The 22,519-nt window shown below is 42.2% G+C and overlaps 1 protein-coding gene across 1 annotated transcript in view; it reads left to right on the top strand.

Annotated features, from left to right (window-relative positions):
• BCAS1 (breast carcinoma amplified sequence 1) overlaps window positions 1-20,566 on the top strand; it is a 43,195-nt gene extending 22,629 nt beyond the window's left edge. The window contains exons 9-12 of the mRNA XM_018073742.2: window positions 4,826-4,993; window positions 10,222-10,281; window positions 13,973-14,239; window positions 19,464-20,566. Of these exons, the coding sequence (XP_017929231.1) occupies window positions 4,826-4,993; window positions 10,222-10,281; window positions 13,973-14,239; window positions 19,464-19,538 (570 nt within the window). The 3' untranslated portion in view covers window positions 19,539-20,566. The remainder of the gene's footprint in view (window positions 1-4,825; window positions 4,994-10,221; window positions 10,282-13,972; window positions 14,240-19,463) is intronic.
• Window positions 20,567-22,519: the final 1,953 nt, after the last annotated feature.

Raw genomic sequence — 22,519 nt, 5'->3', positions numbered from 1 at the left:
AAGTAACACAGTCTTTTAAAAAAGAAAAAACACGTAAGAAAGGAAGATTTTCTTGCAGAAAACTAGTGAAAATCACCTCTTTGAGGGAGAAATTGGTAGTGAAGGCTTAAAAAAAAATCTGATAAGGTTTTGGTAAGGTTTCTAAACCTTATTTTGAAATATTAACCCAAACTAAAGCAGTTATTGATGTTTTACTGCCCACAGTGAACACCAGCTCTACACATCCCATATTAGAGCTAAATTAGCTCTTGGTCCCTGCCCTGTGCTGCTTTAACCTTGTAACAATCCTCACGTGAAGTCCAGGGATCTCAAACATCTCAGGGGTACAAACCTTGTCCCAAAATTCTTTCACTCCTGTTGGTTGATAACAGTGCATTTTTTTTATCCTACACCGTCATCAGCTGCTTATGGAACAGAAAGTTTTGCAGAGAATTCTCTACAAGCAGATTTTTGTTGCTGCCAAAAATACTAAGGGCTGGTTAAAGCACTTACACAAATGCACTGAATTACAGTAGTCTGTGAAACCTGAACTCTAAAAAATGAGCCTGGTTTTGCTTAGTTAGAACTTCTTGGGTCTGGAATCATGCTGAGGCTAAAGTTTTTGCAAGTTTTCTGGAGCGAATTTCTGCAATAGAGAACTGGATTTGGTCCTAAGAATTTAAAAAAAAAAAATCAGCCTCTTTGAGCACTGAATCCTCACCTGTAAAAAGCTCATGTTTCCTTACTGAGATTTCTTGACAGAGAATAATATTTCCTTTGATGAAAGCCCTTGGTGACCCAGTCAGTTTGAAGCTAAAAATAATGAGAGTAGAGGTACCAAAAAAATAAAGTCCTTAGATTACAGGTTAGACTCAAACCGCTTGGTTTGAAGAATTCATGCGATGTTTTCCTGCAGTGATTTTATCTTTCTGGCCCACTCAGTGCACTGTCCTCTTGCTAGGACAGAGAATTGAAGCTGGCAACTGTTCCAATAGGTGTATAATTCAGAGCCAGGAGTAGTTTTCCTTTTGAACTAAAAAACAGCAGCCACAACACTCAAAAGATCCAGGACTGAGATCCAGCTTCTCCCTTTCCAGGCAGTCTCTTAAATATCCATCTTCTGATGAGCTTTCACTTCAAAGTGAAGCTAATGAAGTGCCTGTCAACACGTTGCAGTTGATGCTGCTGCTCTGACTGCAGATGAATAAATATGGAAAGGGAAAAGGAAAAATTCCTTTTTCAGCTTCTCAGCTGGGAACCACTTTGAATTTGCCCCATTTCCTGATGGGTCTGCACAGGAGTTTTTGTAACTGTTACTCAAATGTTTGTCATGGCAGCATTTCTTTTCTAATGAGGAATACTGATAGAAAGCTGCAGTTAATGATTTCCCATATTTGTGTTGGAAAGCTGGCTTCAAGGCCTTTTAGGTCTTTCACCAGGGCAGAGGAACAGGATGCTTCGTATTTATCCGATCAAGGCAGTCCAGTAAATTGTGGAAGGTGATCAAGGCAGCATTATTTGGATTGCTCTGTGAACTATCTTTAAAAGCAGATAGATTTTCTTTAAAAACTAGGCTTTTAAGCTGTTGCAACTCTGCTGTCAAACGACTGCAGAAAAATTATGCTCTTTTTACTGAGGGGTATTTCTGTGCTGATGCACAAACAGCAAACTGGTTGGCTGTTGGGTGAAGGAGAATATAGAGTCACAGAAGGGTTTGGGCTGGAAGGGACCTTAGAGACAACGCAGTTCCACCCCCTGCCATGGGCAGGGACACTTGCCACTAGACCAGGTTGCTCCAAGCCCCATCCAACCTGGCCTTGAACACTTCCAGTCCCCTCAACAACTTCATGGCCTCCTCTGGACTTGCTCCAACAGTTCCATGTCCAATCTCACCTTTATTGCTGAGCCTGTAATTGTGTTTCATCATAAGCAAAAAGAGTGGAGTGTGTGAGGCAAATGTTAAAATTACCCAGGGCTTACCAAGTTCCTGCAGCCTTTCACCTGGTCCCATCCTGGAATACACACCATCTACCATGTGGAAGAGAAGGAGATCCTGGCTGGGTTTTGCTGAGTAAGTGGATGAAGGCACTTGAAGGAGAATTCCCCCATGGCTGAGGGAGTGAGGGGGGCAATAAGGTTTGGGGGCTGTTTCACAGCCTGACTGCTGGCACAGCTGCCATCCTCAGAGCAGGGAAGGACCTTGACCTCCCCAACCCAGGGATTCAGGGGTCAGACCCCACTCCTGGGCTGTCCAGACCTGTGGTGTCAGTGGTTCATAGTCTGAGCTGTCACAGCCCAAAACCTGCTTGGTGGCACCTTCAGGCAGTGGCTGCAGGTCACAGGGGCTTTGGGGGGAGGTCCAAGCCCAGGGTGAGGGCTAAAGCTGAGTTGCCTTGACTGCAGCAACCTCTGTTGGCTTTGCCTTGGCCAGGGAGGGCAGGAAGGTGGGTGAAAGTCTCTCCAACCCTCCCTGCTCCCTGCCTGTGAGTCTGGAGCAGATCTCAAGCCTGACTACCCTTTTAAGTGGAAATTTCTCGAACAAAAGGTCATCTTGTATATATTGTTAAGATAAAAGAAAAGCTGCTTCATAGGGAAGGTCTGACCCAGGGAAAGCAGAAGTGCTCCTCGTGTCTAATGAAACGCAGTGGGGAGTGCCAGCTCAGACTGCAGCACGAGATCAAAGCAGGGTGCAGTGTTTATCTCAATTTGGAGGAAAGATGCAGCCAGCCAAAGGAAAACTCCAATCCAAGTTATCCAGGTCACAAAATAAGTTACACTCTCATAAGGCAACAATTTGTGTGCTCAGGAACCCAGATAAGAAAATGGTGTAGTAACAGTTCCCCAAAACAACAGGAGGGTTTGTAAGAACTAGAAGGTGTCTCAGAGTAGACACAAACTTTCCACCACAATTGTTTTTAAAAGCTTACTACTGAAAGAAAATTAAGGACACTCTCATTTAAGGGAATAAAAAATGCTTTCAAAACAATGAAATAAAGAGCACAGTAAAATACTCTTATAAAACACAGCTAGCAAAGATAAGTTAAAATATTATTTTGAAAAAGAAAGCAAAAGCTGCTCTGTAACAGGAAGAATAGAGCTCATCTTACTTCAAACAAATGTATCTTGAAATGTTTTCTAAATTTGGCAGAGTGCCTTTAACAAAAGAAAAATAAAATAACCCAACAGCCCTTCTGTGCCCATGGTGCATAACTGCAATAGCTGCTGACTTAGGTTGAATTGATTAAAATTTGTGTTTAAGGAAACTGGAAGCAGGATCTGGACCCATGAATGCAGCAACCTCAGCTGCTGCAGTTTATAGGTGTAAGGAGAGAACTTTTATGAGAACACTTATGCATCAAAGCTGATGTGAGCCAGGCTGTTTGCAAATTATTATTCTATATAAATTGGAGTTTCTTCCTAAAACTGGTCACAAAACTTGATATAGCTTTTGTTTTTCCCTTAAGTGAAGTGAAGAAGCTGAGCCTGTTGCTCTAGAGAACAGTTAATGTAACATCATTCAAAGTTTATTGACTTCAGCTTTGTCAGACTCTTCCTATTTCACTCTCAGTTCCTGCCAGAAACACCTTGGTGATTTTCCTGAATGCACAAATGGAAATTTTTCTTCAAGTTTCTTAGGCGGAACAGGAACAAAAATTAAAAATTCTTCTTAATTATGTCAGAGAACCTTTGCTGGAAGGGGTTTGGTCATAAGTCTCCATTTGCCACCTCAGCTTTATTTGAGAAGAGGACTTTGAGATGTGTCTGGAGTTTCCTCTTGGCCCAGGATGTCAGAAATACCCTGGTCTGATTGCACAGAAGTTGTGGAACCTCCAGCCTTGGAGGCAGCACAAGCTCAAAGCAAGCAGTTCCTCAGCAGGAGGTTGGACCAGGCTTCCACAGATATCTTTGAGATCACAAAATTGTGAAAGAAAACCTCACAGCCTCACAGAGGGAGATGGGTTTACAGGAATGGTTTCTGGAGATAATTATAGGAAATTCATACCATTTTTAATAGCAAGCCTAAGATCTCAAACAAGATAAACCATAACTTCCACAACAACTTTGATATAATAATTCCAAATTAAAGTAAGTGCATAGGTGTTTAAGTTAAAGAAAGAAAAAGGTGTTCTAAGTCAGGATTTAAACGTTCCTAAAGCCCAGGAGTTTTTCTTGAATTCAAATGAGGGTCAGCACTATCAAAGAGAATGACTGTGACCCGTGGAATTAGGTGAAGGAATAGATGAGCTACTTAACTACCTTGTACCTCAAAAAATCATTTATATCTGTGCAGCTGGGAAGAGGAGCTGGGGATGCAGATGTGACCAGCCTGACAATGCTGGGGCTGGGATGTTGCACTCCTATATTTCAGTAGGAACGATGCTATACAGTTTTAACAATTAATAACGTCCACAATGTGTTTTATTTAATCCTATTTCTGCTTTTGTGTGCAAACTCCTGGGTATGATCTTTCTCATATTTATTGGTTTTACCTGAGTGTCATCTTCTCAGGACACATATTGCTGCATGCCATTTCATTTAAATTTTTTTTAAAATTGTAGTCAAATCTAGATTCTTGCGTTTGAGAACTGGTACTGCAGCACAAGAAAGGCCATTTGTTTGATTTATATAAGATGGTGAGATTTTAACACTTATTTACTTTTTTTATTTGGGATTAATCAAATTCCTGAAGCAACACATAGAGATCAGTTAAGCAAAGGATGCTTTCATGCCACACTTGTTCCTGCAGTGCTGCAGCACTTTGTAACCTCGTTAAAGATCCCAAGCAAATCCTCACTGATTAAGTGGGAATGTTTTTTCCCCTTTTTTTCGCGTTTCCCAACCCCAGAACGCATCGGAGGAAGCGGAGGCCGTGAGCAATGAGAAAACAGAGGCGTCTTTCGAAGCGGTGGCTCCGGACAGGGACGAGAGCAAGAGCCCAGAGGGCTCCGAAGTGAAACCCAGAGGGGCAGAAAGCAAAACGCCCAAGACGAATCTGAGGAAGTTTTTCAAGCTGGTAAGCGAAGGGCTGCCGGGATGGGGGGTGATTCTTGGGAAATCCTGCGCCTGGGCGGGCGGAGTGTGACCCCCCTCCCGCAATTCCCCGTCCTGCATCTCCCTCTCGCGGCTCCTCCAGGAACGTGCCGCGGTCCCTTCCCCCGGAGGGAAAGGGCTCCGGTGGCCCTTTCCCTCCCCCAGGTGGCCCAGGGAGCTCCAGGGGTCGAGCTACTGAACGAACCTCAGCTCCACAAGCCGCTTCCCCCGGGATGATGCTCCGGGAGGATCCCATCTCCAAACCCGTCTCCCGGTCGTCCAATGTCCCTGCGTTGTGTCGAGTTCTGCACTTGCTTCAGGGAGTTGTATTTTCAGTAGGTCATTTGTTTTTTTTTGGCAGCTTATGTAGGTTAGCTAAACTGGCATGTGAAAGGATGCAGTTGCTGCTGCAAAGGTCTGTTAGACAGAAAAATGGAAGGCATAAAGTAGAATCTAATCCTTTTTCCCAGAAGACCAGAGAGAAGAAGGAAACCACTGAGGTGATCAAGTGGCTGGTATTGTGTTGTGGCTGTAGGTGTGAAATTATTCCAATGGATTTGTGTACAAACAGCCAGACAATATTTCTTAAAACAACCCAGAAAAGTGGCCAAGAAAGAAAATAATCCAAGTCTAGAAATAACACGTCTCTGATAAAATCGTAGCAGACCTTGAGGATTTATATAGCAATTGATCTATTTTGGCAAGGTTTACAAATGCATATGGAGGATTTCCATTTTCAGTCAATGCTGGTTTATTTTCAGGCAGCTACATGGTGTGGATATCAGAGTAGCTTAAACATTAAAATGTGGAAAAATGTAGTTTCTTTGAAGCTGATGTAATGGCCAGCCCAGGTGTCTGCCCACGTACCTGGTACGTACCTGTGAACAGTCACAGTGTCACAGGTTAAACTTCGTGACTCAGACTGTAGGAGTGCACACCACAGCCCAAATCTTGGTTCATTTTTTATTTCCAAAAGATTAGCATTTCTTTTATTCTCAGCTGTTTGCTGGGCTCAGCCCAACCTGTGATGGGTTCATTTAGTTTCTGTTCTTGGAGAGTGCTTTACTACAGGGCCACTCATGTATTTGAGGATCCAAGCAAAAAAATTCTTAATATCAGCCAGCAATTGTGCACCCAACCTGCTTTTAATTCCACATAAGATTTCAGTCAGCTTATAAAAATCTCCTTATTCCTAAATCCTTGTGGTTGTCCTGCATGGAGGCCTGTCAGTGGCACAAGCTGGGCATGCAGAAGGGGAGTTGGGAGCAATGCATTTCAAACACTAACAACTGTGGGGATCGTGACTTCAGATCGTGTCACTCTACCAAAAAATAGCACCCATTAAAAAAAATAAAGCTGTTCCACACCCATCTTAGTCACCATGGAAGAAAACAATGCTGTGTTAAAGCAGTAGATGTATCACTGCTCTAATCAGAGCGGGGATTTAATCCAGATTTTGGCCTAGAAAACAGAACCAGTACTAGACAAACATCTACCCACAGGGGAAAATAATTGTATTAATGGTTTAGGTGGTTTTGCAGCTTTCTGTAACCTTCAGTATTCATCTGCTTTACTTTTGGCTATCAATTTCCAAACAGATCAAGGATTATTTTAATATCTGTATTGTCCCTGAAGTTTCCTGGGCTGTTTCCTCTGAGTAGCTTTGGGATTACTGGATTGTTTCCATTCTTTTGTACAGAATCAGTTGCCCAACAGCTTTGTGCCAGCTGCTCAGTCAGTATTTCTGATTCTGAAGGCAAACACAAGGATTTTAAGCCACTGCTGAACAGGTACATTCTGTAAAGCTTTTGAACTAGTGGTGAGTGCTGCAAATGGGTGAAATGTCTGAAATTCCAACACAGGCTTGATTTTTCTCACAAGGAAAAGTCAGGGAAGCTCCAGGGCTGTGGAGAGCTGAGATGAACTCTGTAGAGATATCTAATAGGGCTTTTTGCTCAGCAGAGCTGCACTGGCAGAACATTCACTGGAAGGTGTCATTTCCACTCAGAAAAGGTTTCTACTGTAGTTTTGTCTGGAGGTTTGGCTGCCCTGCAGGAGCAGCCATAAAGTGGAGGGAGAAATTCTTCTCTGTGAGGGTGGGGAGGCCCTGGCACAGGTTGCCAAGAGAGGCTGTGGCTGCCCCATCCCTGGAAGTGTCCAAGGCCAGGCTGAACAGGGCTTGGAGCAACCTGGGCTAGTGGGAGGTTATTAGAGCAATAGTATCTCTTGGAAGAGGTTGACTTTTAATTTTATATTAATATGATTCTTTACTGGGTTTCTCTTCTGCCTGCAGAGGAAGATCCCAAGGTATTCTCACAACATCCACAGTTTTATGTCACACAGGTCACCACCAGGTGCCCAAGGAAAGGCAGTTTAGCATTTTAGGATTCAAGACTGGTACCTAGAAATTAAGATTAATTCTATTCCAGTCTATTGTGAACCTCCAACAGGCAAGTCAGTTATTCTCCAGATGCCCCAGTTTTGACATTATTCTCCTCAGAAAGCACAAGCACGGGGTGACAGCAAGGAGACATTTAGATCCACAGCACTGTAATTGCTGCTGTTGACACAAGGAGAAGCCACTGGGAGAACCAGGAGGAATTTCCCTTGGAAAAGGCAGTGTGTATCCCAAAGACTGCCTGCTGACTTGCTCAGCGCAGATGTCCGTTCTTATTTGTGCTTGCAAAGGTCACAAAAGCCACTACTGTGGTTAAAATAGGAGAAGGTTAACTAATACTATAAAAGATATTGGGCAATTATAGCAAGATAAAGTATTAGTCTAAATCCCTGGAATTCAATAAGAGATGAAGAAATAGCACTGCTCTTTTATCGAAGTAATCCACCTATGTGGATTTGAAATCCAGCTGAAAGTCATTCCAGCCTCATTAATCAAAAATCAAACAGTTATTGTGTTATTTCCAGGATGGGATATATCAGAGCCAGTGCAGGTGTCCTGATAGAGATGTTACACCTGAATTAATCACCCCAGGTCCCCTTGTGGAGGCTGAGCAGGTCTGAGAGCCCCTTAGGACATGTCAGATGATGTAAGCCCTGAAAGTTCCTGCATAGGATATAAACAGGTGCAAAGCTAAATAAGAGAAATCCTTTTAAAATGGCTGGTTTGAGATATTTTGTGGAGAGAAGAAGGGTGTAAACTGGCATTTTTAATAAGAATGAGATAATTGCCAACTGTCAACTGAGGCTGTAGCTTTGTCCTCAACCAGGAAGTTTATTGGCAGCACAGATGGTCTAAGATAGTGTTGAGTATGGATGTTCCCAAGGAGAGTTTATCTTCCTGGGATAACTAAATATTGTTTCCACATTGTCTGCTGCATCTGTGCTGGCCTACTTCCCCATGTAAATAAACTTTTAGGCAATAAATAGCATTTGGAATCAAGAATAGCTATTTTATGCTGTCACAACTTAACTTTTCTTCATTATTCATGAAAATGTAGCAAATGGGTTGGCTGTCCCCACCTTCCTCCATTTAAAGACGTGCTGATCCAGCCCTTATTGCCACAGAAAGCAGGGGGGTGGTTTTGGGAAGCTCTGGGCAGCAGCAATCCTAAGTGACCAAAGGCAAGGATAAGAGGTCAGCAGTGCTGGAGAGAAATCCTTGGGATCGTGTCTCACTGACGGCAAGAGGGAACTCTGTCTAGACCTCAAGGTCTTTACTCTGTTATTTTTGGTGAAAAAAATAAAAATAAATAATGAAAAAAGAGAGAGAGATGGATTACTAGATGTTGGCTAAAGCAGGGCTATTTTTTTCTGGGTTTGGGGTGTTTAGGGGGGGAAAAGTAACACTGATGGATGTCACAGCACAAACTTTTTTTTTCTGGAAGCATCTGAGCCTTGCTGAGATAGAAATGCGAACTAGATCTTATCACAGCACATCTTCATACACTCTGGACTGAGTTTGTCTCCTGCAGTGTAAAGACAGACCACGCTGTGCTTCCTCCCCTCCATTTCTGCAACCTCTTGCACAGATAAAGCGTCACGAGCACAAACACAGGAGGCTGAGCAACAACGTGTTCCAGAGCGAGAATTTTTCCCACAAAAGTAATGAATCGTCACGGAGTGGTTTGGTTTTCTGTCCTGCTGCTGGCACATATTGATTTTCTGTGGTTTTACAGGAAAATCAGGGACTGAAATAGATCCTTGCAATAACACCATTTGTAGGATGGAGCTGACACTGTTGTGCTTCAAGTTACAAATCTACAAGCTGCAGAAAACCACAATTCCGCCTGATCTATCTTTAGAACAAAAGTCACATCCTTTCATTGTTTTCATTGAACTTAGGCAATGAAGAATGACATTTAAATTTGGGCTCTTTGAAATTCTGGAGTTTATTTTACGCTTTGCTGCGGAGCTCTGTGGCTTGTACAGCACTCAGGGGAATACCACAGAACACGGCTCCTAATTACAAATGTACACTCCACTCCTGTTCTTTCTGTGGCACTAATTGTGACTAAAGCTTAATTTAACTGTCACAAAGCTTGTGATATTTACTCCTTGAGCTAGTTCTGTCAAACAGGGCTTTCTCATTTTTAAAGCTAAATGGAAACAGGGGATTGTACCTTAAAAAAAGGTATTTCAGAGTCAAGGTTTGCTCTGAATGACCTCTGAGAGCTGCAGCCTCAGGGTCTGCTTGGATTGGGAAGAGTGGGCACCAAGGAGGGCTATCACTTAGATGTGTACAGACTGCAGGCATAAACTGGGAAGCAAAAATTGGGAATAAATGGACGCTGATGATAAATTATAAAAATACACCTATAGAGCTGAGTGGGTTTTAATTATTCACAGGGCATGCACTTAGTGGGAGGGTTGGATAGAGAGGAAGTCCCACTAGATTTTGTAAGATGGATTTGGCTCGGCAAAGCAAAAAAAGCTCTTTCCTAGAAAACTACAGTGGCAGGGCTGATAGCACTGTCTTGTTTAGGACTGATATGATCTCAGGTCCATTGAGACCTCACTCATGTTTCTCCTTTTTTCTTAATGGGAAAATTGACTTGCAAGGAACAGACTGACAGGAAAAAAACCTGCAAAATCCACCTTGGGGTTGTGGGTGTTTCAAAAATGTTGGTGGAGTTTCTGAAGTGTCTGGTTTTGTTTTAGTGTTGCAAAGAGCTGCCTTAAATCAAACCTTTATTCATGTGTGTCTTCTTAGTGAATGAACCCTGTTAGAAGTCCTGTAACCCTTTGTTATTTTAGTCAGTCAAGGGTGATGGAGGGACAACCAGTTCCGAAGTGGTAAATGGCCCCAGTCACCACGTAAGTGCCTGGATTTTTTCATCTTTTGGTGATGGGTTCCTGCCACCTCCATCCATACAACTCTACCTTTTGAAATGTAAAAATCACTGAGAGAAAAGTTGCTCCATGCTCGTTGATTTCTTTCCTTATCTATTTATTTTACCTATTCATGCTATTAAACAAGATTTTAAAGGGTCACTATCAGATTTTAAAACAAACACCAAATTTTTTTCCAGGTCTGTTTTTTTTTCTTAAATTAATTAGTGAGTTTACAATCAGGTTTACTCCTCTCTCTTGCTGCTATTTTAACTTTTGCATGTAGCTTGGCTTAGGCAGTGAAACTAAATACACACAACTAGAATTATTTTTATTTTGTTGATTTACTTGTCTTCTGAGGAAAAGATCATTTACGTGCAAACTCTGTAAAGGAGAAATGAAACTGAGAATGAAAACTGTTCACTGCAATTTAACAAAAGCCGTGGTAGTATTTTTTCTTATTCTGTTTTTGTTTCTTTCATTCTGTGTTCATAAAAGCTAAGCCAAAACTTTGGATGTGACATTTACATTATATTCTGCATGCCTTTAAAATGCTTCAGAAAAATTATATTTTCATTAGAAATACAAATGCTGTTACCTTGTGTGAGAACAAAAACCTCATCTGTTGCAAGGCCAGATGCCCAGAAGAACTACTTTGAGTAATCTTTCAGTAATCAAAGGTAAAACAAGGCTCTTTAAGAGAAAAACTGAAGTTGTATTAAAAACTGACATTTCAGAATTTCCTTTTTTAATTAACGGTAAAACTATTTTTCACTCTTCCTATTTTCATTATGTCTTATGACACCAAGGTTAATCTTTATGAATTAGTCACTAAAAGCATCCCAAATACAGAAGTCTTGTCTTGTGACATTTGCTCCTTATTTCATGCAACAGTTTTGTGAAGTGATCTGGGTAAAACACTAAAAGTTACAGTCCTGGATCTACTTTTTATTATTTTAATTAGCAGCCAGTTGCCTTCCATTTTTGTAAATCACCTTATTATTCTTCCTCCTTCTCTCCCTTGCCCTGATGTAAATTTAGAACAGTTTTATTACACAGAAAAGCCCAGTGAAAACTGGATCTGCTGTTGACTTTTGGGGGGGATTTCTGTGAAAGGATCTCCTTGAATTATGCCATTGTGTCCCTGGAATGCTGGGATTCTTCTCCACTTTCCATCACTACCATTCTGAATGCTACAGAAATTTATTACAGCACTGACACAAAATCTGCAGAAATTTCAGTCTGCCTTTTTCACTCAAAAATCAGCCTTGGATTAAGGTCTCCTGTAACACGATGGGGAAAATACTCTGCTGTTCATCTTTTCTTTCTCTATTTCTGTTGCACTGCCAGCGTTGAGAGAGGAAAAGCAATCTGTCAGGTGCAGCTCACCCTTTGGAATAAGAAACATTAACATGTTTCATTATTCATAGGCTTCACTTCGTATTTCCTGAGCTGCTCCCATCAATATCAAATATGCCAATTTCCTGCCTTTCAAGGTTAATATGAAACACCTCAAAGAGATTATCTGATAGGAGTGAGGGGTTTTTTCCCCCTCTTATTTTGCCTGGAAAATGTATTATGAATATTTTTTAAAAGTGTTTTGTTTGACTAACATCAAAGGCCCAACCTGCTCGTAGAAATAATCCTGTTGCATCCCACTCGGATTTGGCTCAGTCCTGAACAAACAAGCACGTGTGGTGAGGAAGACCCTAATTTTACACCCACAGATTTCACAGAGTGTTCATAAGGGTCAGAGGTTGCTCTGGCACCTCTGAACTCATGTGTATCCAGTCTCAGAGCTATATTCAGTCTCAGAGCTGTATTTTGGGTGCTGTGGTTGTTTTGGAACTGAACGTGCACATTTGCAACTGCATCAAAGAGACATTTCAAAAGCTGAGACAAATAAGAGTAAGAAGGAGCAGCAGCTGAGAGCTCCTGGACTGAGGGTTAAACTGAGTGAAACAGAGGGAGACACAATTAAATCTGACTTTCTGTTCATTCTCATGCTGGAAAACACCTGCATCACTTGAGCCACTCAAAAGTGCATCTGAACAGGTCTTTTTTTTCTCAGGTGAGGTGAAGAAGACACACGTAGAGTGTGGTGTCTGTGCAGCCTCAAAAGACAGTTCTCCTTTATTCTGAATTACTGAATTTACTTGAATAAAGTATTGACACTCAGGTGGTGTGTGAGGCCACTGATCACCTCCATCTCCATGGCTTCATGTGCATCCTGCAGATCCAGAGCAAAGACAAGCTCCTGACTGGACTTTTAACTCTAGGAGCAGACAAATCCAGTTGTAAGGAAATATATACCCACATATGTCTGGTCTTTGGAAAAAGAAATAGTTCAACACAAGCAATTATTTTGTGAAAGACTTGAACCTACTGGTCAAGACTGAATGTATTAAATGGTTGCAGGTTCTATAACTTAAATTTGTTTTGTTTTTTTTTAAGATTGGGTGTGGAAGAAAGGTGAATCAAGTGAAAAAAGCAAGCCTTGCTACCCCCTCTCATTCTTGTTTCCCCAAAATTAGAATGGCTTGAGGGTATTTTTAAAAATAGATACAAGAGGTGTATTTGCATTGTGTTTCTCTAGAGCCTCTACCTTCAGGTTTTTCTCTGAAATCACAGTATCTAAAAATGTGTTTGTTTTTAGTGAAACCTGAGCCTGTCATGTAAGCACAAAACCCCAGGCCTTTAGAAGAACACCAGATATTTCAACACTAACAGTAAAATCCCCAAAGCTGTAAAAATTAAACAACATTAAACTCTGGACCATGCCCTGAGGGGAGATGTAAGATTTCCAGCTTTTCAACCTGGCAAATTTGTGCTGTTTTAATGATGTTAATAGAGAGAGCAATATGATTCTTTTTTTGCAAAAGAAAAAAAGAAAATCCCATTTGCAAACAGATTTCCAGGCAAAACATCATCATTTGCTACTCTCCAAACAGTGACACTTTCATTGTCTGATCATTTGTTTGCCACATATGATTCTTCTCCTGTGAACTTCAAACATATCCTGCACTTCTCCAAGTTTTCTATACTATGAATAGTTTGATCTGTGATTGTGTTTCTTTGGAAGATTTGCTGTCTCTTCTTTTGCACTTGTACATGAAATTTTCTAAGATGCTGTGGCCTTCCATAGCCAAACCCTGTGCTTTTAGTTTTTGGGTGGAGTGTTGCAGTTTTGCAACAGATTTGTTTTTATCATTTGCTTTATGGTGCCTTTTGCTTCTTTTCTCTCCCAAATCTTTCCCTTGCCCTTTTTGGGTGCATTCACTCTTTGGGATGCAAAATCTGGAGGAGTCTTAGTGGGCAGTGCCTCCTTGTGACTCTGCATCTCTCTGTGCATGTTCTCTGCCTTCTAAACCAGCTTCAGTAGAGACACAGACAGAAATAAGGCAGGTTTGTGCAGGATGGTTTGATCTTGCAGTCTTTGCTCATGTGAGTAATTCCATCAGCTTCCTGGGAGCCTTTCCCTTGAGCAGAGGCTGCAGGAGTTCATCCCAACCTCTGTAAATGAAAACCTGTTGGACAGCAGGCTTTCTCCCTGCCAGGTGGTCTTTCCTTTTTTTTTGGTGTTGGTTTTGTGGGGTTTTTTTAACACATTTATGGATTGCCTTCCAAAATATTCATATTTCCCACTGAAAATAACCCTTGTCTGACACCGCTGCAGACGTTAAACGCCACAGAGAGGCCACTTGCCCCGGCTGAAGGTGACCTGGTGGGCCAGAGGAGCAAGGAGAGCTCCAAAGACAAGAAGTCCACGGTGGAGCTGAGCAAGCAGAAGGGCAGCAAACAGGAGAGCAGGGAGCAGCCAGACCCCCGGGAGCAGCCGGCAGCCGACACCGACTCCATCCAGAACGGAGGAGACGCTTCCAAGGAACCCTCCTACAAGAAGACAGAGAAGAGGCAGTCCCTGGGAGGGTTTTTCAAGGGCCTTGTATGTTAATTCACCTTCTCTTTTTGGTATTTCCCAGCTGTTTAACTGCCCAGCCTGTAGGTTGTTATCCACGGGGGATTTGTGCTCTGAGGGAGCGCAGCTTCACAGGCAGCTTTGCAGGGCTTGGGCAAAAGAACAGCAAGATTTCGGGCAAAGGAGGGAATTTTGGGCCTCAAGGTACTGATTCACAGGTAGGGTTTGCTATGGGAGAGCTGTAATTGTTCCCACACCACTGTTTTTGGGGTTCATGCCTTGGCTATGGGGATGACTACACTGCTCCTGTAGCAGGCACTGAACCACCTACAAATTAGGGTGTGTTTATAAGGGAAAAGTGGAGGTGGTGCTGGTTTACCAGAGTAACCTGCCTGCTCTAAACCACCCTGATGGTGGTTCAGTGTCTGCTTCGGAGCAGCTAGGGTATCCTTGCAAAATGGGAAATCCCTGCAAGGAAAAAACCAAGGGAGACCACTGGGGTGGGTAGGAACCAGCACAGTGGTCACAAGATAAGCACCTTGTGTCAGCAATCAGTGATAGACTCGTTAAAGCACACAAAAAGTACACATGGTATTTTTTTCTTATTGCTTTTTGTTAAATCTTAGCCTAAATTCGCTGTGCCCCCTTCACTGAAACCTGAAATGCAGAAATGAAAGAATTCAGCACACTGAAACTCTGCATTTCCAGAAGACTTGGTGTTACTGGTGCAACTGGTCAGAGCATTTAATAGATGGAGATTTATTTTTCTGCTTGTCTGTATTCAGGGGCACATGTAGAAACAGAAGCACAGGTTAGACCTGGGACTGCCTCTTAAGCCTTGGCAAGAGGCTTTTTATAAATCAATTGGAAGGATGCAGCTTAAACCTCTTTCCTCCCATTGCCACAGCAACAATGGATCTGCAGTGCTGTGGGGTCATTTTTAGCATCTTTTGGAAACTTAGTGTGCAAACCAAACTTCACCACAACTTTCAAGTGATGCAAAGAAACTCAACAGATGTGTCTGTTGCCTGCAATGACTCCTAGTGAATCTGGCTGCCCTAAGAGGTGTGCAGCTTGCTTTGTCCTTCCTCCCTTCCTCACTTCTAAGGCTGTCAGGGCAGAAGCAGAGCAGACCAATCCTTCAAGAAGAAAAGTCAGGCAATATAGATTGAAATACTGACTCAGAGCTGGAAACCAGCCCAGTTAGGACACTGGGTTATAAAGCCACTGCCATGCACACCAGTGTGACTCGTTCCAAGGCAGATGTTTTTCCACATCAGAAGTGCTTTATTTGCACCATTTCACAGAATTACTGTGTATCCTACAGAGGGCGATTCGCATCACCAAAGCAAGGACATATTACAAGGGGAATTAAGAACAAAAGAGAAATAACTTCCTGCAGTAGAGATTAGCAACAGTTCAGCCTCGTTGTTCTGGGGTAAAATCTTGGTCCACCATAGATCAGTGGGTAGTTTCAATGGAGCAAAGAGTAGGAGCTCACCTGGAGTAAAAACCAACTTGCATTGGCTTCTGCTTATCTTGTCTCCCAGTGAAGCCACGATGAGAAATCCTTTTGCTTAATAAGCCATGAAAAAGCCAGAGTTATATGATGATACTGGTTATACAGCTCTGTGAAGCTGTGAGCTGACTGAAGCTACCAAAGACACACTCATGTGTTTTTCTTTCTTCGCCCCCCTTTGCCCCCAAATTCTGTGTGGATTTTCATTGTGCCCAACATTGGTGCAGGGGTGTAACGTGATCCATGCTTACAAACATGGTGTGTGGGTGTCATATCCTGCTCTGGGTACTGCCAGCTTCCAGGAGGAGCAGGGCTGCTGTTACTTAAGCTGCTTGGATGGTGGTGACATATCTCATGTCAGCTGGAGGGGATGAGGGCAGCCACATTTTTCTAGCACAGGTTGTCTAGAAATTAGGCAAATGTTACCTGCCACTATTATTTCCAGAGAAAAGTGAGATTTGTTTCTCTGGTCTGAAGTTTTGTTGAAGTTAAGCCCTCCCTTGTTGTAGTTGTCACTGTGTGAGAAAGGGTTTATCCGTTGATAGTCACTCTTTATTTTGTATAGTGTCATTCATTCAAGCTGTATCCAAAAATCCTTCGTAGAGTTTAGCAACAGTTACAAATTTAAAATTATTCCGGAAAGGGAGATATGAGGAAGTGCAAGTTAACAAGGAAACAGTCTTTCAAGGGCAACATCATGAGAGACACAGAGAGAGGCAGGAAAGGTGTCTCAGATTCAAAAGGCAAGAAAAAGCTTTTAGATCAAGAGAGGAGATTGTGAAGAGGTAAAAAGACCATTTGGGGAATAAAACACGGAATAAATGTAGAGGAAGTAGAGATGTTCTGTGAGATCTTTTTGCTTGCCTCAGTTTGGCTGTATAACTCCTTATCTTGTGTTGCAATTATAGAGGCCAACAGCACTCCTGCAGCTTCCTTCTCCCATTAACAGAAGATGGCTCTTAAAAAAAAGTATTTGATAACAGTTAAGCTACTTTAGTCAGTTTATTGTGCTTTTAAAGTGGCAGGGGAAAAAAAAAACCAAACCCATTACAATGAGGTCTGTGTATGGAACATCTCTCATGAAAAATTACCACCTCTCTTTGAATATCCTCAGGAAGATTATCCATACCTAAGAAACCCAGTTCTGCCACGCTCCTAAAAATAATCTACATCTCCCAGGTGATCAGACTCAGCCCCAGGAAGGTGTAATCATTAATCTCAAAGTATTAGATCACACGCACAAACCAATGCCAGAATCTCCATTTCAAGATAAGAGCTTGAGTATTTGGTGGCAAGTCAGCAGAAAAATTCGGCTTTATGCTGATAAAAGGGAAGGAGGAAATATTTAACAGGGGCTGCAGCAGCTCCCGTGCCCTGTGCCCACTGAGCTCCTCCCGTTCTGCTATTTCAGTAGCAGATATTTTAACACCACTCTCTCCTGGATCTCGATTCCTCTGGGAAAGGGCACAGAGCAAGAGGATGTCAGACTGCAGGAATGCAGCTGATGAGAACACTGCAGTTCCAGCATCTGCTCCCTGTGGGGCCAACAAAGGCTGAAATTTTGGCTACAAATGACGCCACTTGTGCAAGCAAAGAGTGTTCCAGTCCTGCGTGGTTTCAGCACAGCTGATAAGGTCCAGTGGTTGTTCCTATGGCAAAAGAGATTAATTTATAAGCTATATAAAATGTATTTAGTGAGTCTTAGAGAGATTAGATTAGAAAGAAGCAGAAAAGGGGAGGGGGGGGAAAAGGTTAATGACGCTGTTTTCTGAGCTGGAATAACTCATGCTCAAGTTGTCAGAAGCTGGGAGAGCTTAGCATGTGGAAACTATTGGGACCTGTTCTGCCCAGAGTATCTGCCCCACTGACACAGGCTTCTCCTGGGCAAAATCTGGGAAAAAATATATACTCCAATACCATGACATTCCTGCGTGTGCCTTTTAAAGTACTCTGCCCAAAATAATATATTCCAACTTAGCTGCCAACTTCCACTGCACTGCAAGACAGGAGCCAGTGGTACCTGTGCTGCTGAATCCGAAGGCAGAGCTGGAATTTTTCCGTTGAAAGGGTAGGAACAAAGTTCTTTATTTCACACCTGGCTTGGAAATTCCAGTTTAACGAGAATCATCAGCCAGTCTCCCTCAGAGCTTCCTGCTTTAATCAGCAACCACCTTGAAAATGGTTGCAGCAGGGAGGCTGCAGTATGAGCAAATAACATGACACCACTGCAAATGTGCTAAATGAGTCAAAAATGGGGATTATCTCAAATGAGCTCCCCCTCCTGTCTCCTCCCTCCACCTATTTATAGGAAGAATGGCAAATAGTATCATACTGTTTCCTAGATTAGTCTAGAAGTGGCTTAATATCTTCGTGCCCAGACAGGAACAGCTATAGCTGACAGACTCCATTACTCTTAATGTGGGAAATCTTTTACCTGATGTGTAGGTTTTTAGGGTTGCTGGATAAATTTGGAATGACTAGGTCCTTGGTATTGTTTGATGGATAAATGATGGATTTGTTGCTGCATGTAAATGGCCAAAAAATTTTATTCTGCTCTAGAGAACCTTCCAAACTCGACATCAGTGGAAGCAGAAGCAAACCCACTGCAGCCAGTTGAGCTGCACAAGGTTACAGTTAAGACAGGAGATTCTTTCAGTCCATTGTGATTTTTGGCTGCTCTTTTTCATACTTAGATTCTCAAAGGTGAAAATTTAAAAGAAGATCAGTGAGGTGGAGTGTAATCAGTATAAAAACCCTACTGTTTTTACTTCCCTGAAAGGGGTGAGGAAGTTGAAATCTTTCACTCTCCATGTCTGACACAGAATTGTCCTGAAGTGATGAGTCAGGTTTCCAGCAGAAACAGACTGTGTGAAAGGACAATTCACATATGAATCTGCACAGTTCCCATTGTAGGGAAAGCACACAGCAGTTACCTTTAGCTTTGTCATGCTGGTTTTTCTGTTTAGCATGTAATGATTTGGGCATCCCATGCACTGTTAACAGTGACCTCTGAAACACTGTTTGTGGGTCCATTTTGCTGTCACGTTCTGAGGCTTTGATGACTTCAAGGCCGGTAAAATTAGGTCAAGCACCTTAAACTAAAGCCAAGTTTTTATCAGTTACCAGTGAAAAATGTAGTTGGTATAGCTGGAGCTATACATTTTCCTTCATCTAAGCTGGATTAGTGTCTTGAACTGGTGCCAAACCCAGAATTATATTTGCAGTGTAAGAGAAGCTTTATCACTCTAACATTGTAGAATACCTGTCATGCATAAAAGTATTTAATGTTCCCTTAACCTAGAGCAGACCAAGGCTGGCTATAATACACTATTAATCATGCTTGAAGGACTCTTAGCATGGTTTCAGTGAAGCATTTAGGCCAGGGAAATTTTAGAGAAAGTTATGCCAAAAACCCAGTACTGCAAGCACAGCAGCTTGGCTCTGGTGTGTTAGTCCAGTGTCTGAAAACAATTGTTTTCCATGCCAGTTGAGAAAATTATATTAAAACAACCGACACATTTAGGCAAAATCACAAGCAGTAGATTTCTGGGATTCTCGTGATGCAGGTAGTGCTCATATACTTATGCCTATTAAATAAAGGGCAAACAAAAAAAAGCAGGGAGGTGAAAGGAGTGGGAAATGTCTGGTAGCAAAACCCTAAGACAAAATTCCAGACTTAAGCATTCTGAAGTATTTGAAAGTGTTTCTAAAGATCTCTCTCTTATTCCACAGGGTTCCAAAAGGATGTCCGATGCAGAGGTGCAAACAGATCCAGTGTCCATCCTACCTGCTGGGAAATCCAAGTAATGACTCCACGTGGTTGCTGGAGGCTCAGCAGCTCTCTGTGAGCTCCCTTGCAGTAGACATGACTCATTCCCTTCCTTTACATGGCTGTCATCAAATGCCTGAGGCTAAAGCAAACACTGGTGTATCATTTAAGGTATATCATTTACAGGGTTTGTTCCTTAGATGTTAGAAAGCAACTCTAAAGATCACCAAGCACAGTGTTGTATGTTTAAAGAAAGGTCGTGTGGATGATTTTAAATCTGTAGAGGGTAGGGTATGTAAGGTAGGAAGGTGGCAGTGAACTAAAAAAAAAAGGCAGGAAAAAAATGCATGTGACAAAAGAATGTAGATTGGGCAGCAAGGCATGAGCAACAAACCCTCCGCTTTAGAGAGCTTTAAAGCAGCCAGGAAAAACAAAAAAATCTCCTTTGATAAATGTTATACTCAAATGTAAAAACAACCGAGTCACTTTTTGTGGTTTCTCAATAGAGCTGAAATTAGCTAAAAAAAAAAAAAGCCTGCAGAATAATAGAATCAGTGGTTATAAAGTTATGCTTCCTATTGGTTATTAATGGAAATTAAAACGCTAAAATGTAAAGGCTTTACGTGATTGAGACAGCGTCTCTCTCGTCTGGGTGAGGTGGGATAACAAATTAAAAGCTATTTAAGGTTCTAATAGGAACACAAGAGGGCACCCACGTCCCCGTGCACTCCTAACACCAGGCTGTACCTACAATCCTGGGATTAATGTTTCTCAGATCATAGGAAACTTAGTTGTTTGTTCAGATATTTGTTTATATCCGTACTTGTAATTAATCCTAATAAAAACCAAAATCAAAGCTGTCCAGGCACCTCCCTGCTTCACAAGACTCCTATAATAACTGTAGTTAATAAATTTTACAGAAAATTAAGATTTCTGTTTGTTCAGTCCTGGGCAAACCTGTACAGGGAGCCACAGGCCTGATATTTTAATCCACACTAGCATCTGAATGATACAGTAGTGTATATTTTGACCTCCTTATCTTTAAATAAACTAATGCTTATCCTTTGGAAAAAAAGATCCTTTGCTGCTTTAATTTTAAAACAAAGTTTGTTATTTATCCTGTGGTCTGATGATTGATGTGACATTAAGGCAGAAATGAGCACATCCAACCCCTGCCTTGGAGGGAATAGCTGTTATTCATTCTTTATTGGAGTGAAGATTATAACTGGAAATCAGGGGAGAATTCTCTAAAATCCACAGAATTCCAGTTCTAACTAGTCAGAGAGGACAGAGGTAAAGAGCTTTGTTTGTCCATGAGCCACTGTAGGTAGGTTGTGCTTTTGCAAACCTGCAGAGTTGGGGTGAACAACCAAAACTTGCTGCTGGTTCTGTGCACAGGGAGCACAGACAAAAGGTTCTTCAGCTCTAATGGTACTTTCTGTTCCCCTCCCTGGCACAGTGGGCCTCTCATGCCATATAAAGTGATATCAATCAAGAGGGACCGTTTACAGATCTCCAACCTGATTTGTAATGTCCTTCTTGCACATCTGTGTGGGACCAGTGACTCTGGTGCATCCCCGGTTATGCCAGCAATGAGAGAAGAACTGGGCTTGTTCTGTCCAGCCCTGCTACACACACACAGAGGAAAAAAAAAAAGAAGTTTTAGGCTTTGTCTACATTACACGAGCTTTAATTAAATCAATGCATGTAAGGCTACATACAGGGAGACAACCACCATGGTTACACAGTGGTATGAAAGTGCCAGATGTCAGCACAGTGTGTGTTACCAGAGCAGAGAATAGACTGCTGACTTCACACTGCTGTAATTGCCTCTGTGCTAGAATAGTATTTGGGCATTTTTCAAATAAAAGTATGCTCTGGCTACTCAATTACATCATAGAATCTCAGAATGGGTTGGGTTGGAAGGGACCTTAAAGATCATCCCATTCCACCCCCTGCCATGGGCAGGGACACCTTCCACTAGCCCAGGTTGCTCCAAGCCCCGTCCAACCTGGCCTTGGACACTTCCATGGATGGGGGCAGCCACAGCTTCTTTGGGCAGCCTGTGCCAGGGCCTCTTCACCCTCAGAGGGAGGAATTTTTCCCCAATATCCAATCTAACCATACTTTCTGTCAGTTTGAAGCCATTCCCCCTTGTCCAGTCACTCCAGGCTCTTGCAAAAAGTCTCTCTCCATCTTTCTTGTAGCTCCTTCAGGTGCTGGAAGGCCACAATTAGGTTACCCCAAAGCCTTCTCTTTTCCAGGATGAAAATTTAGACTGCATTTATATTACTATATTATAAACAGTGTAGATATCAATATTATATTATGGATAGATCAGACCTTCTGTGGAAGAGAGCAACCCTTCCCCAGTCCACTCCTTAGGAGCAGGTCCGTGCTGGTTGCACTCTGCATTCCCGAGGCCATTAGGACTGCTGACCACGTGACTGGACCATATCACTTGGCAGTGGGGCTAATTTCAGGAATCAGGAAATCCTCTTGGCAGAAAAACAAGAAAAACAGTGAGTTTGGCTGTAGATGCCCCTCATGCCACGGAGCTATTATTGCAGATGAAATAACGGTTAGTGTTGGCACTGCCTCCCACTGAGAAACTGCCCCAATTGTTTGATTCCCCTCTGATAACAGGAACAACACAAGCTTTGAAGAAGCCAGTCAGCCTTCTCATAAAGCAGGAACACATGGAGCCCCCAGAGGAAGAAAGGTCTTAGGAGATGCATCCCCAGTTAAGTTGAGCTTCCGCATTCCACATGCCATATAAGAAACATAAAAGTACAGCTTTTATGTTCGGGCCCGGTAAAGCTTAACAAGTCATTTGGAAATCAAAGCTTTGGAAGAGGCTACAGTCCAAGATAAAGGAAAAGAGCAGCCAAAGCAATACATTGCATTTAGAGACTTGTCAACAAATAAGCTCTGGCTTGTAAGACCTTTTGAAGCAGCTCAGACTGTTTCAAGGATCTTAAGATGTGTTTCATGTAGGCATTTTATAAGAATTTTAAGC

This window comes from Manacus vitellinus, unplaced genomic scaffold (genome assembly GCF_001715985.3).
Source record: "Manacus vitellinus isolate BGI_N305 unplaced genomic scaffold, ASM171598v3 scaffold_26_pilon, whole genome shotgun sequence".
Taxonomy (NCBI): domain Eukaryota; kingdom Metazoa; phylum Chordata; class Aves; order Passeriformes; family Pipridae; genus Manacus; species Manacus vitellinus.
Note: the sequence above shows the minus strand (reverse complement) of the source record. Positions and strands in the feature narration are given on the sequence as shown.